This window comes from Misgurnus anguillicaudatus, unplaced genomic scaffold, assembly GCF_027580225.2.
Source record: "Misgurnus anguillicaudatus unplaced genomic scaffold, ASM2758022v2 HiC_scaffold_28, whole genome shotgun sequence".
Classification (NCBI taxonomy): domain Eukaryota; kingdom Metazoa; phylum Chordata; class Actinopteri; order Cypriniformes; family Cobitidae; genus Misgurnus; species Misgurnus anguillicaudatus.
Genome location: NW_027395278.1, coordinates 4,498,963 through 4,515,020, shown reverse-complemented (window position 1 = coordinate 4,515,020; position 16,058 = coordinate 4,498,963). Strand labels below are relative to the sequence as shown.

General features: G+C 39.5%; 1 protein-coding gene across 2 annotated transcripts in view; it reads left to right on the top strand.

Annotated features, from left to right (window-relative positions):
• Nucleotides 1-16,058, top strand: part of LOC129417192 (echinoderm microtubule-associated protein-like 5) — a 157,013-nt gene that overhangs the window by 56,908 nt on the left and 84,047 nt on the right. The window contains exons 5-12 of one of the 2 annotated variants that reach the window (XM_073864904.1): nt 3,220-3,405; nt 5,983-6,118; nt 6,283-6,306; nt 6,589-6,790; nt 8,060-8,197; nt 10,409-10,665; nt 13,099-13,311; nt 13,392-13,559. In XM_073864904.1, coding sequence (XP_073721005.1) covers nt 3,220-3,405; nt 5,983-6,118; nt 6,283-6,306; nt 6,589-6,790; nt 8,060-8,197; nt 10,409-10,665; nt 13,099-13,311; nt 13,392-13,559 — 1,324 coding nt within the window. The remainder of the gene's footprint in view (nt 1-3,219; nt 3,406-5,982; nt 6,119-6,282; nt 6,307-6,588; nt 6,791-8,059; nt 8,198-10,408; nt 10,666-13,098; nt 13,312-13,391; nt 13,560-16,058) is intronic. The other variant, XM_073864905.1, reaches the window with a different exon arrangement.

Sequence of the window (16,058 nt, the reverse complement as noted above, 5' to 3'; positions counted from 1 at the left end):
TTGTAAATAAATTTTTTTTTATAGGCCTAACGTTAATCATGTAATAGAGACATAGGCCTGTCATAGACGTCCAAATGACCTCCAAAGAATTACCCAGTTCAAACGTCAAATGTTGGCCGTAAATATGACGTCCAAATGACGTCCAAAAAATTACCCAGTTTAAACGTCAAATGTTGCCCGTAAATATGACGTCCAAGTAGGGTCATGGTTGGACGTCCAAATAGTGGACCTAGTTTGGACGTCGAATAGATGTCCAGAATTGGTCATGGACCGACGGACCCAATATAGACACGATCTGCACGTCTATTCGACGTCCTGTGTTTAGTGGGTATGAGCTTTGTAAAAATAACATGTTTTAGAAACATTGGGCATAAAGGAGAAACAAAGATCGGTAGATTAAGGGGCTAATCACACCAAAAGCGCTTTAAACGCTTTGAAGCGCAAGGCGCGACGCACTGCCTTTTTTAAAAAAAGAGCAGTGCGACGTGGCTTTTTATATTGCTAAGCAACCACCGGGTCAGCTGTTTTGTTAATCAAATATTGAAGCGTCAGCGCTCTTTTGCTGTTAACTGTCATATTAGCAGAAACTTTAAAAAGAGGGCGCTTGCTCTGACCTTGCTTGAGAGTGAGAGGTGCACAAACACGCAGGAGAGAGTGAGCGAGTGGAGTCCGGGTCTTCAAAGCAACTGTAAACTTCCCTAACCACAATGTAAGGCCCGCCTCATTCGATTGGACAATGGAAAGATGCGAATGATGTCGGGCGCTTCTACGCTCTCAGCGCTCCTTCAAAAGCGTGTGCTGCAGCTGACGGCAAAAACCGCAAGGCGCTCAACCCGCATAAACAGCGCGCAAACGCTCTCTGCCCATAGAATATCATTCAAAAAAGGCACCTGCAACTGCCATAAACGCTTTTGGTGTGATCAGCCCCTAAAGGTGTTTGTTTAATCCAAATGTGAAACATAATCTAGGAAAGAAACAGTAACTGTACGTTAAGATCGCCCCCGACTTGAGCTTCCAAAGTTACCGGAAGTCATTCATTTACAATGAAAGCCGGCTTCTCTCAGCTGCAAGGAGCATCAAATCCATTGGCATCGCGTTTTTGAGCAACCAGAGCGTCAATTAGAAAGTTGAAAGAAGCTCAACTTTATGGTAATGAGCTATGACGCGGTTCAGTGGCAAGCAGCGTCAAAACTGCAGCAACCAATTCGGAATATAGCATAGACGTTCTTCGCTGACTGATTCCGGAGAAACATATGATGTAAACTTTCGTTCCGACCAAAACATTAGTTCAGAGAAAACAGACTTCAGAGCGGCCAAATCTAGCTTCCCCGTACTTTTGGACAAGCGTCCTTGACCGGGCGGCATGAACGTACAGTAAGAAACAGTACAAAGCACATGGATAATGGGAAACATTTGGGCATATTTAAACATGATAATCAATGAAACAATTAACACCTTAATACACTATAGTGGGGCAACATTAAAAGAATTACACGAGAACATTGACAGGACTATAACAGAAAATGACATCATAATACAAAACACAAGACAAGTGTCACAATTAAAGACATGACAACAACAGCAAAACACGGATATAACACAGGGAAACATTCTGTTTAGGAAAGATAGTGGCTGTCCATAGTCGTCTCCTATACCCTTACATAGTGCACTTTTTAAAAGAACAACCATTTGTACTGGTGTCTGAAATCTTAGTGGGCATTATGTAGTGCACTCATTTAATCCCATGATGCACCACAATCATTTTTTTGATATATTCCAAGGAAAAAAAAACTTATATATATATATATATATATATATCTTCCAAGGGTTTTTTCCCTCCTATATAAATGTGAAAAGTAAATGAGGATATATTTTCACAGAATTTTCTTTATGTAGGATGACAGAAAATCACATGATTCCCCTATGATACAAATTACATTTATGCATTAAGCAGATTACTTCAATGCTGTTAGCGACTTGCAGAGCATTGAAGGTCCTAGGTAACCTGGGAAGGTACTCAAACAGATGACCTTGACGTGTTAGCCCCAAACTCTAGTTACACTAGTTCTAGGGAAACACATAACTAGAGTGTTTTCTCAGAAGAAATAAGAGATTCCTGTCTTATTTTAATATCATTGCTATCTAGGAGAACAACTGAGATAATAAAGAGATTACAAATTTTTCTTTCGGATGGCAGAACATAATGTAGAAAACAATGTCTGACCCGCTTTAAAAAACACTTCAGGATTACATTATAAGGTCATGCACAGAGTTAACCCTGTTATTTTCTCAAACAAAAGCGTGTGACCTCATGAAATAAAGCTTCGGGGTGTCCCACAAATACACACACACACACACACGCGCGCGCGCACGCACGCACACACACACACACACACACACACACAGAGAGAGACAGCTGATAAGAGTCAATGAGGCAATTATTATGCATTGGCTGTGGGGGCTATCAGTGTTTGTTCTGGATTGGGATTGTGCCGGTGCATTTTAATGATGTGTTTAACAAGTGTAAGCATTAGTTTTTTTTCGAGCCTGCGTGTGTTTGTGTGCGTGTTCTCAGTGATCACATGAAAATGTATTTTGCTCCCTAATAAAAGTGCAGATTTATGTGGATTTACTATGTCACAATTTTTCTGTAAGACCTCTTAATGTCTGTTTTTTTCTTTCAAAAAATATATCATATTATGGGCCAGATTTACTAAACGGGGCAAATTAGCATAAGAGCGCAATTCCAAAAATGCGCAGATGGGAGCAGTAATATGAGCGGGTTATTTACTTAAAGCAACACTATGTAGTTTTTTTACCTTTAAATAATGTCTCAATAATGATTTCAGTGATAGAACAACTTTTAACTGGACAAATTGTACTATTGTTGCAACCTGAGCAGCCTCCTAGCTGCTACAAGCACACTCTGAAAGTGGCAGTGGAGGGTAGAGCACAAAGCCCCTCCCCCTGCCTGCAGAAGAGTGTCTGATACCAGGCACTGTTGCGCTTTTCAACCAAATAGGGGAGCTGTAAGTCATTTTTACATGGAAACTACATAGTGTTGCTTTAAAAAGTGCAAATTGAATAACATGAGTCATGTAAAGAGTCAAGAGACTAGAGCAACAGCAAGAGATCATCTAAGTGTAACTGATGTATATGATGCTTTCAATATTTACACACATATTCATATTCATGAATCACTCTCTCTCTCTTCTTCAGTTCTGGAGTCTGTGTGGGAACGCTCTGACACCTAAGCGTGGTGTGTTTGGGAAAACCGGTGACCTTCAGACGATCCTCTGTCTGGCCTGTGCGAGAGAGGAGATCACATATTCTGGTGCCTTGAATGGAGACATCTATGTCTGGAAAGGAATCAATTTAATTCGAACAGTTCAAGGAGCCCATGGGGTACGTGAGTGGGCTTTTCCACCACCCACCTCAGATTGACCGCTGAACTGACTGACATAGATCTGCTTTTGCATTCATTTATAACTGAGCAATAAAGTAGTTTGCCTGTATAGCTGTCATGAGAGCTATAGAATGGATATTACAAGATGATACAGCTTTTAATGCTTGGAGAAGCTTTAATGTCCATGTACTGTAAATAATAGCTTTGACATGCATCATTTGGTCTGTTTAATAGTCAATTTGTTCTCTCAAACATTCAGTTATTAAGAAATGAAAGGAATAGGTCACGCAGAAATGAAAACTTTGTCGTCATTTACTCTCCCTAAAGTTCCCTTAATGTCTTTCTTTATCTTTAAAACCCCAACAAAGGTGTTTGTTTCAATTAATGACAGAGTGTTGCTTTGGGTTCTCTGGGAGTGGTTGGTGACGGCCTCTTTAAGCTTGAAAGGACCCAAAAGTGTTAAAAAAATAACTCCACTCGACTCAAGCCATATAATTTAAGTGTCCTGAAGGCATACGAAACGGTTTCATTATTTAATGAGTCTTTAAGTGCACACTCTCTGTGCCTGAACTGTTGTTTTATGTTAACTTAACCATTGGAACAACAGCAATAACCACAACAAGAAAGTAGAGTAAATGTCTTCACCCGACTTGTCATCATGTCACATGTGTCATATTTAAAGTGTAATGGAGTTCCCTTTCAGTCGGTCACTTAAACGTCACACCGATGACAGACAAATTGGGAACTCGCTTAGAGAGACCAGTCTGCTTTGTGTGTCTAAAATAGAGCCAATGAGTATTGGCGTGCAGAATTTGCATCTGCTGGCAACGCCCCCCGTGCAATTATAAAAGGGCAGCAGGTGCGCTGCATCAGTAGCTTTTCACTTCGAAACCGAGCAGCCATCTTCTTTACTAGAAGCGTGGTTGTCTGGAGAGTCTTCTCGGATACTTTACTGATCATTGAAGGCGTTACAGCGGCTGTCTCCGCCTGGTTTTAAATTGAATGTGCGTTGGCCATTTCCCCTGCGACCTGGGGTTTAAATCACACTGGCTTGCCACCAAACTTCCATACCCTGGTCGGACTTTATTTCTTTGGGCAAGGTTGTCCGTAGAACAGGTTTTCAGGCATACTGTAGGATTTACGTATGCCTCCTCCACGGGATGGGGGGCCGGGTACAACGTGCATGCAATATCAGTAGTCTGGACTGATGCCCAGCACATCAACTGCCTCGAGTTGTGAACAGTATATCTTGCTCTTGACTTCCAGGCAAAGATGTTCTAGTCTGTATAGACAATATAGGGGCCGTTGCATATATCAACAGACAAGGTGGTCTGCGCTCCTGTCGCATGTCACAACTCGCTCATTATCTCCTCCTGTGAAGTCAGAAGCATCTGAGGTCGATTTGTGCTCAAATGTAGGGCCAATCAGCTGTCACAGGCATCACATCCAGTAGAGCGGCAACTCCACCCTGATTTGGAGACGGTTTGGGGTAGCACAGGTAGATGTGTTTGTGTCCACAGAAACCTCTCACTGTCACCTATTTTACTCTTTGACAAAGTGAACATCGGCACAGATGCGCTGGCACATAGCTGGCTCCAGGGACTCGCATTTGCGTTTCCCAGAGTGAGCCTGTTCATACAAACATTGTGCAAAGTTAGGGAAGACGGGGAGCGCATCCTACTAGTATCACCTTATGGGCCCATTAGGACATGGTTCACAGAACTCATGCATATTCCCCTGAGCAAGGACCTTTTTTCTCAGGGAGGGGGCACCATATAGCACCCTCTACTGGACCTGTGGAATCTACATGTGTGATTCTTGGACAGAACACTGAGGTTCAAAGAGGGGTCCGGAGGCCTATTCAGGGCACTAGAAAGGGAGAGCACCCATAGTGCTTTGGTAGGGATTCCTAATTCCTCGTCATTGACGTGACGTCAAAGTGACTGACTAAAAGGGAATCTCTGGGTTACGGATGTAATCCTTGTTCCCTAAGAGAAGGGAACGGAGATGCCACATCCCGTCGCCAAGATTGCTGTACCACTGCTGAGGCGGCCTGGACTCCCAGACTTGGCTCCTGTGTGAAAAGCTACTGATGCAGTGCACCTACGAGCTTTTTATACTCGCCCGATAGGGTGTTGCCAGCAGATGCAAATGCTGATTGCCAATACTCATTGGCTCGTTTTTAGACACATGAAGCAGATTGGCCTCTCTAAGCAAGTTCCCAATTTGTCAGCCATCGATGTGACATCTCAGTTCCCTTCCTTTAGGGAATCCATTAACTGAGATGTTATTTATCTAGTGTAAAACCTTTGATTCATTTTGAAGCTAGAAGGATTTTCTGGTTACTATGGGTGTGAATAGTGAACCATCCACTCCCATAATAGTTCGAAAACCCAAAACAACACTTTCTGCGATTGGGTTTTAAAGAACAAAGACTGACTTTAAGGGTTCAAACAACAATAGGGCGAGTAAAGTTTTCAATTTTGTGTAAACTATCCTTTATTTCTCTTGATTTAATTGTTTTAGTTGTCCGAGAGGTTAATTCTCTTACTGAACCTCAGTGTGTTTGTGTGCAGTCAGGGATTTTTAGCATGAATGCATGTGAGGAAGGCTTTGCTACTGGTGGCAGAGATGGTTGTATCAGGCTATGGGACTTGAACTTTAAACCCATCACCGTCATTGACCTCAGGGAAACAGACCAGGGATATAAGGGTGAGTAAGACAAATTCAAAGAATCTAGACACAATTATTTATTTAATCCATTAGGTTTCAGTCCTACAATAAAGCAGGATCCCACAAAACAACTATCTTTTGTCTCTAACTGAGCCCTATCTCTGTTTCTTTCTTCTTTAATTCCTTTAACTCTGACTCATCAGTAGCTAGAGGTGAAAATTCAAGAGGTGCGTTGTGGTGGTCAGTGTCATTTATGCAGGCCGTCTGCCCTGTCTTTCAGTATATCCATAGCTCTTACCTCTGTTTGTCAGCAATCCTAGATGTCTATGTGTATTTTCAAGCATCCAAGACCCTCCTCATCTTCTCCCCAGTTGCCCGTGACGGTCTACACAACATACCAAGTGTACATCTTTTAGTCTGTTCAGGATCATATCTGTGTACCTTTGTGATTAACTTGTAGTATTTCTATGTTAATGGGGCTTAATTGTGTGTACAATGGATCTGTGCAGGCCTGTCAGTGCGTAGCGTGTGCTGGAGAGGGGATCATATTCTGATAGGCACGCAGGACAGCGAGATCTTTGAGGTGGTGGTGCACGATCGCACCAAGCCCTTTCTTATCATGCAGGGTCACTGTGAGGGGGAGCTGTGGGCTCTGGCAACTCATCCAACCAAACCTCTTGCCATGACCGGCAGCGACGACCGCTCTGTTCGGTAAGAACAATCACATATCCAAAAAAACTGATTCAATTCAGTATTAAGTTAAATAATCATGTGTCTTTGACTTTGTGGGCAGTCAAGGCTAAAAATGTTGTATATTTACGGGTTTCTACATAAAATCATCCTAGAAAATGTAAAGAACATTCTGTGAAAATATAACCTTGATGTCTGTAAAGGGACACTCCACTTTTAGGCTTATTTTTCAATCTCCATGTCTGGCAGTACCACTTTTAGCATAGCTTAGCATAATTCATTGAATCTGGTTAGACCCGATGATATAATGCAGCGCCCGAAAATAGTCCCCTTTGGTAATAGCTGGGGCCTATTTTCGGGCTCTGCGTAATATCATTGCGCCTGCTGCACCCATGGTACGCCAGCAAAGTCCTTGATTAATACGCCGGAATGAGAGTATAGTTCCTAGCCATATTGGGCTAGAAAATCGCAATTTAAATTTTTTCGTTGTTCTTAGTACACGATGTAACTACAGAAGAGTCAAGGTTTAAAGAGGAAAAATATTGAAAATCTTTGGTTATTTTTGAGCGCGATGCTAATGGTCTAATCAGATTCAATGGATTATGCTAAGCTATGCTAAAAGTGGTACCACCAGACCAAAAGATCAGCTGCATGGATTTCAAAATGGTAAAAATCAAATTTTTATCTCTAGGGGAGCTGGAAAATGAGCATATTTTCAAAAAAAGTGGAGTGTCCCTTTAATATTGACTGAGTAAGGTCATGTCAAAGAATAATATTAAAGTGAAATCCAACTTTGATGCTCCTTATCTTATTTTTAGATATTAGCCTGGAATTTAGAGTAAGGGTCATATTGCACCTATGATAAAAGTCATGGCAATGTATAGCACTAAAAATTTAAAGAGTAGAAAACTGCTAAGAAGTCCAAATTAAAAACTAAAACATTTCTCATCAAATTCTCCCCAGATCAAATCTTCTGAGCAATATTATTCATTTATTTTATGGCACTGTACTCTCACAGTATGAAAACAATTAGCCCATTTTTGATTGTTTTCTCATACGGTTTTCTAAGAGACACATCTGGTACAAAACTGATGCTTTAACAAAACATAATTAAGAACTCATTAAAGTTTCTTGAGCTATGAAAAAGCAACCTCTGAGCAAGTTTTCCTCTAGGGCTAAATTAGATGCAGATTAGATGCAGAATATTAAAACTCAATTTTTAATGGCCAACTTGCTAATTTGTGTATCTTTATGGATCATTACTTTCTCTCTGTGTGTTTGTGTTCGGAGGATCTGGAGTCTTGTGGATCACGCACTGATAGCACGCTGCAACATGGAGGAACCAATACGATGTGCTGTTTTTAGCCCAGATGGTATCCACCTTGCACTTGGCATGAAAGACGGATCCTTCACAGTACTGAGAGTCAGGTGAACAACACAGACACAACAAAGCCACAGTTCAGATCAAAGTTTCCTAAAATGTTTTGTCTGTAAAGTTTCATCAGCTAACCAGAGTAGTGTTGCTTCTTAGATATATTATAATATGAATTGTATTTCTTATTTGAAGATATAAAAGGGTCATGACATTAGGAATTAAATTTGCCTTGATCTTTTGACATATAACAGGTCTTGGTATCATTAAAGAGCACCAATTATTCGATTCACGATTTTACATTTCCTCTGGTGTGTAGGTGTGTATTAGTACATGTTAACCTTATGCAAAAGGTACATACCCCAAAGTAAACATCTCCAATGTAAATCTCTTTTCTTGGACTACAACAAACACACGGATTGTAGGCCACAGTTTACTTTATGGGATTGGTAATGTAGTAATAGCCGACATTATCATAATTCCTCCCTCTACGGACTTACAGCCTGTAAGTTAACCCCTGTTAGCATTGCATTGTGACCGAATCTTTCAAACATAGTAAGGAGAGTCACATTTCCAGCTGACTTCAGAGGTATTCAGGCCAATCACAACTTACAGATTAGCTGGCCAATCAGGGAGACAATACTTTTCAAATCGATAAGTTTTGTACATGAATCAGTGCGTTCGGGAAGAGAGGGAAATCTGGAGCTACAAAAATGTACGGAATGTGGAAAATAAGGTGTTTTTAACCACATGAACACATTGTATTATACCAAATACACAAAAAACTTTTTTAGCAATGAAAAAGGTGTCCTTTAATACATCCTTAAAGCTTCATAGCTTAAAACGCCCTCCTTATCTACAACAAAAACATTTATGTGTTGATAATAAGTGTTATGTATATGTGTTGATAGTCTGTGCTTATAATGGGTGGCAATAAGTGCATCATTAAAGGTGTAATTCTCTGTTTTAAAAAGTAAACATGCTGTGTTTGTACACACTAGCTGAGAAGGATATGTCTGTGTTCGCTAGTGATTCATTTATATGCTTCCTTTAGTGGTAAAAACTTTTATCATTGTGCCTGTGAGATTGTTTGGGTGTCTGCGACATGAATAAACACACAATGTGTTTAAAAGACTGTTTAAAAACCTGTATCTGTACTAAAACAGCTGTAGTAGGAGCTGCATGTAGGGTGTCAATCATAGAAGTGGGCGGAACACCGAGAAAGCCGAACACGAAAAGTAAGGGGAAGCACACTAATCAGACTGTTTTATTCAGAGGATGGAAAACAGGGGAATTTAAACTTAGAATATTATAAATACACATTACGGAAAATAATAAAATAATAATAAACACATGTCATGACCCCTTTAAATTAATATTGTGGTTCAGAAGTCTTTACATGTACCTCTTCTTAATTTAAAAGCTGAACTTATTTTGTATATTTGTACAAGCAGTAGGAAATATAAACTGTTTGAAGAAACTAAACACCACACTCACACAGGTTTTGTTATCTTTTCTTAAAAAGGAACCTAATTTGTGTATGATTAACTAAAAGAAATCACAAGATTTACTGTGATTCATTATTTTTAACAGTTAAACAGATTTGATATTGTCTTATTATAATAAAAAACAAAATGTTTAACAAAGAAAATTACCTTTCCGAAAACCTCCTGGAATCTCCTTTAGTACCCCATAGGGTACATGCACCTCTGGGAACTATGTCTACTTTGTTAGAACGAACCCAGTCTCATGGAGTTGCGTATAAATAGCACGAAGTGTAAAAATCGTGCAATACAAACGGCAATTACAATTTGGCGTGCATATGATACGCCAGTCCTCCCCATTCACTTAAACAGCGCATCTTTTTTGTTGTTTTATTTATTGGTTTCTCAAATTTTTTTTTGCCTTTTTTTTACCGTTGTCGCTTGAGTTTAGGGTTAGAACAACTTTTTGTTACATAAAAATGACATCCTAACCCAAACCCCAATTCTAACCCCAACTCCAAGCGACCATGGCTTATAAATAGACAAAAACATGGAGTAACCTGTATATTAAATAACATCCTTAAGCAAATCTCAAATCTAACCCTAAAACCAAGCGAAAATGGTTTAAAACATTGAGAAACCAATAAATAAAACAGCAAAAAAAGATGCGCCGTTTAAGTGAATGGGGAGGACTGGTGTATCATATGCACGATATTCACACTTTGTACTATTTATATGCATCTACATGAGACTGGGTAGGTTAGAACTGTACTGGTGTTGCAGGGACATGACGGAGGTGGTTCACATAAAGGACCGTAAAGAGGCCATCCATGAACTGAAGTACTCCCCTGATGGATCATACCTAGCTGTGGGCTCTAATGATAACTCGGTGGACATATACAATGTCATGCAACGCTACAAGAAGGTGGGCGAATGTGTGGCCTCCACAAGCTTCATCACACACATGGACTGGTCCACCGATAGCAAGTTCTTGCAGACCAACGATGGCAATGGCCGGCGACTTTTTTACAGGATCCCCAGTAAGACCTCCATCCTCTCATGGATTTGTCCAGTGTCTGTTTTTATTGGTTGAAAAGACATCACACTTGTATTTAAATGCTTGGTGTCTCCGTCAAGCTTTATAGCTATCAGCAAAGTCAACCAGCTTCAATACACAGAACATGTTGGTAAACTAGCTTCTAGGGATGGGTCACAGTGGTTAACCAGCCCAGTCAACTGCTGACTTTTATCTAATTTATTTTTATGTTATTGGTTTAGAGTTTAATTAGTTTTTAAATTCTTCTTTTTTGGTTTTGCCATTTATGAACGCTTCAGTTGTTACTTTAAAGGTGCAGTGTGTAATTTTAAGAAGGATCTCTTGACAGAAATGCAAAATAATATACAAAACTAAATTATCAGGGGTGTATAATGACCTTTCATAATGAACAGTTATGTGTTTATTGCCTTAGAATGAGACGTTTTAACTACATACACAGAGGGTCCCCTTACATGGAAGCCGCCATTTTGTGCAGCCATGTTTCTACAGAAGCCCTTAACACTCTGGGGTCGACGGCGGCGCGGGCGCCGCAAAGTCTTTATTTTTCAATCACTCCGCAAAGAGAGTTAGATAACTCTGCTGATTTTGGACATACAGATATGATTTATACATCACTTAAAAAGTTAAAGTGTCTAGTTTTTATCTGTCCACTCCCAATAAAAACAGAATGTTGTGCTTTTCGCAAAATTAAGAAAATAAACATGATGCGTGTTTTGTTCTCTCTCCCTCAGTGAAGTCCTTTCAGAAACACGTCAGAAAAATTAATTGTAACTTAACGAATACTTGTCATATAAACAAAAGATACATGTCTACATAATGCTTGGAATGTCTGCTTTTGGAAGATGTAAGTGAAATCGAAAACAAATATTGTAATTCGTTGTTAACTGTGTTAGAAGAGGGAGATGTACCTTCTTTCTCGTGTTACTGCATTATCTATAATGAGCCACGCCCCGCTCCATTGAAGAGAAGAGCAGAGATCATCCATATTCATTAGTCAACCCCAGTCAATGGAGACTCCGTCTCTGTAGCCATTCAGTGCTGTGTTGAGTTTTAATCCAAGTGTTGGAAACATGACATCTACTTGTTTACTGCCTCAGACTGTAACTTAAGTTATCTCCAGAAGCGAGTGTGTGTGCTTCATCAAACAGACGCGATCGACGTCCAAACGCACACACAAATACCTCATATTTGACGCGCTTTGTGGTATCATTATAAAATATGCGATTGTAAACATCACATCTACTTGTTTACTCGCGCATAAAGTTATCTCTAAACAGACGCGAGTGTGTGCTTCGTCAGTGTGACGGGATCGATGTCCAAACGCACACACAAACACAAACACACGATGCCTCATATTTGACGCGCTTTGTGGTAAATTTGTAAAATATGCTCTCTCGCCTGTAAATACAAGTTATTTCCAGGCGCTGTTTTCTTTGTGCTTCCGTCAGACGCGGTCGATGGCCAAACGCACAAACAAACACACAATGCCTCATATTTGACGCCCTTTTGTATTAAGACGCATCTAAACACATCTAAAACCCTGTTTGTTCGCGTATATCTCTGCACAGTACGTTTATTTAACGCAGGATCATACATGGGAAGGCATTTCTTTTGTGTTGCTTTCACAAACAAACACATAACAAGGCGTCGTCTTACTGCCTAAAGGCTCATTATGCAGCTCATATGCAAGTGTTTTGTTCTTCAGCTGTCAATCACAGATTATTCAAGAGCTTCCAGCCTCCTTGCATATTGCCTTCCTAACCAAAAAGTGACTTTGAAATTGTAAATCAATATATTGTCTTTTGTAAACGAGTAAGCCGAATGATTTTCACATCATTTTAAAGAAAAAACTCTAGACTACTAGATCCTGTTTTGAAAAGTCTTGGGAAAACATGTTTAGTATGTTTTTTTTGGATTTATATCAGTCACTTAAAAATTTAGCTTTTTCAAAAACCACGCATAAACATTTTTCTCTCAAAAATACAAACATGTACATACATGTTGATCATATAATATAGTAGCCCAGTTTGTGCTGAACACAGTGTTATAAGACTTTTGCCATTATTATGTTTTTAGGCAACTGAAAAAAGCACAAATGTCAGTGCATGTCAAAACTTCTCCAGGGCCCTAAAAACCCCTTAGACCCCAGAGGGTTAACGGACACAATTTTTTACTAAGTTGTCTCCAACTATGACATGTTTGTCCGGTGGCGGCAACCGTAGCTTCTCTATGTGTTTCAAAAGCAAGAGGTGAGCAGTGGACTGAGCTGTTGGTTGCAATTCGCAACATCACCACTAGATGCCACTAAAATTTACACACTGCACCTTTAAGTTATTAATAGTCCAACTACCACATATATCTTGACACCCCTGAATTTAGTTTCATTTAGGTCTCTCCTGGTGTTCCTTGTGTTTAGGTGGCAAGGAAGTGACAAATAGGGAAGAACTGAAGCTTGTCCAGTGGTCCTCATGGACTTGTGTCCTCGGACCAGAGGTGAACGGGATTTGGCCCAAATACTCAGATATCAATGACATCAACTCTGTGGATGCAAACTTTAGTAGCCAAGTTTTAATTACTGCTGACGATTATGGATTGGTTAAATTATTTCGGTACCCATGTGTAAGGAAAGGTGGGTCCTGTTTTCATTTTATTTATTTTTGCATTATGATTGCATTATTTATGATTTCTCTGTCTTATTTTGACCTTCAGGTGCAAAGTTTAAAAAATATTTAGGACACTCTGCACACATAACCAATATTAGATGGTCACATGATTATCAGTGGGTGATTTCTATTGGTGGTGCTGACCACTCAGTATTCCAGTGGAAGTTTGTTCCGGAAAGGAAGTCAAAAGAAACTCTTCACCTAGCTCCTCAAGGTATGAAACTGTCTCTATAAAACTCTATAAAACATTTAGGCAGTGTTGGAAAAACACCCAAGCAACAAGCTATTTAGAGCTGTTAAATACAGTCACGGTACCCATGTAAAATGTAGTTAGATGCAGTACAAACAGTACAGAAAAATATCGTTTTTAAACACATTATAAATGTTAGAAATGTTTTGCTGAAACACGCCACAAAGACTGTAAACTATAGGTTTTGGTCATATAATTAGAATATCATCAAAAAGTTTATTTATTTCAAATTCCATTCAAAAAGTGAAACTTGTATATTCATTCATTACACAGACTGATATATTTCAAATGTTTATTTCTTTTAATTTTGATGACTATAACTGACAACTTAAGGAAAATCCCAAATTCAGTATCTCAGAAAATTTGAATATTATTTAAGACCAATACAAAGGATTTTTAGAAATCTGGGCCAACTGAAAAGTATGAATATGAAAAGTATGAGCATGTACAGCACTCAATACATGATTAGGGTTCCTTTTTCCTGAATTACTGCAGCAATGCAGCATAGCATGGAGTCGAACAGTCTGTGGCACTGCTCAGGTGTTATGAGAGCCCAGGTTGCTCTGATAGTGGCCTTCAGCTCTTCTGCATTATTGGGTCTGGCATATCGCATCTTCCTCTTCACAATACCACATAGATTTTCTATGGGGTTAAGGTCAGTCGAGTTTGCTGGCCAATTAAGAACAGGAATACGATGGTCCTTAAACCAGGTACTGGTAGCTTTGGCCCTTTGTGCAGGTGCCAAGTCCTGTTGGAAAATGAAATCTGCATCTCCATAAAGTTGGTCAGCAGAAGAAAGCATGCAGAAAGTGCTTTAAATCTTCTTGATATATGGCTGCGTTGACCTTGGACCTCAGAAAACCAACACCAGCAGATGACATGGCACCCCAAACTATCACTGACTGTGGAAACTTTACACTGGACCTCAAGCAACGTGGATTGTGTGTCTCTTCTCTCTTCCTTCAGACTCTGGGACCCCGATTTCCAAAGGAAATGTGAAATTTACTTTCATCAAAGAAAATAACTTTGAACCACTCAGCAGCAGTCCAGTCCTTTTTGTCTTTAGCCCAGGCGATATGCGGTGGGTCGTTCAAGAGTGGCTTGACACAAGGAATGCGACAGTTAAAACACAGGTCTTACATACGTCTGTGCGTAGGTGTTCTTGAAGCCCTGACGCCAGCTCAGTCCACTCTTTGTGAACCTCCCCCACATTTTTGAATGGGTTTTGTTTTATAATCCTCTCCAGGGTGTGGTTATCCCTATAGCTTGTACACTTTTTTCTACCACATCTTTTGCTTCCTTTCGCCTCTCTCTGTTAATATGCTTGGACACAGAATTCTTTTTTTTTGTGATCAATTCTTTATTTATATTATAATAGTGATTATGGAGATATAGGAGGTGACAACACCACCTTTACAAGGAGGAGAAAAACAATAAAATATTACTTAATACAATGCCTGTTTCCTTCACCTCCTTATATTCTCCCCCCATACCCATCCCACCCAAGCCCACCCTCCAACCCCTGAACAAGATTAGCTCAAGGTATAGAGCCCAAAAAAAAAGAAAAATATAAAAAACACACAACAAAGAACAACAACAACAACAATATACATACACACACACATACCTCTCACCCCTATCCCCTTGCCACCCCACCATCGTCCATTTTGGAAATATCAAATACATCCTGTGTTCCTCCTTCACAACTATGAAATCCATACAAATCCATTCAATATTCTAAATAGTAATCACAAAGCTAAGTAGGGTATATATACAACATAACGATCATTTCATTTATACATGACACATACTATGTATATCCAATCCAAAAAGAAAGAAAGAAAAAAGCAAAAATAAATAAAATTTAGTCTTATCTACATCATTTCATTCAACATCTCTAATAACTCTGACCAACAATCAATATTAGTAGCTTTAGCATGATGTAAACGTGCTGTTGAAAGCTCTAGCTGGACAATATCCCGGTAAAAAGAAAACCATTTCTTAATAGTGTATGTGGTGGTTTCCAGCGAGAGACTATCATTCTTTTAGCGGCTGTCAAACCCGCCAGAAGAAGACGCCGATTGTTTATTGTTAGTTTAAGAGATGATGTGTCATTAAGCAAAAACAAACAAGGCGAAAAAGGGATAGGTTCCTTTACAATATTAGACAGAATGGAAGAAATGCTATACCAAAATCTATTAACCTCTGGGCACTGCCACACCATATGGTAAAAAGTAGCAACGGTATTGCCTGTACAAAAATCACAGAATGGATTATCTCTAAAATTCATTTGCTGCAATCTTCTCGGAGTTAGATAGGACCTATGGACTAATCTATAATGTATCATTTGATGGTCAAGATTCCGAGAGGATAATAATATATTTGACCAGACTGTACACCAGTCTGGGTCCTGGGAGATGTTAATATCTGTCTTCCAGAGTCTAAAAAGAGGTAATGGCTTAT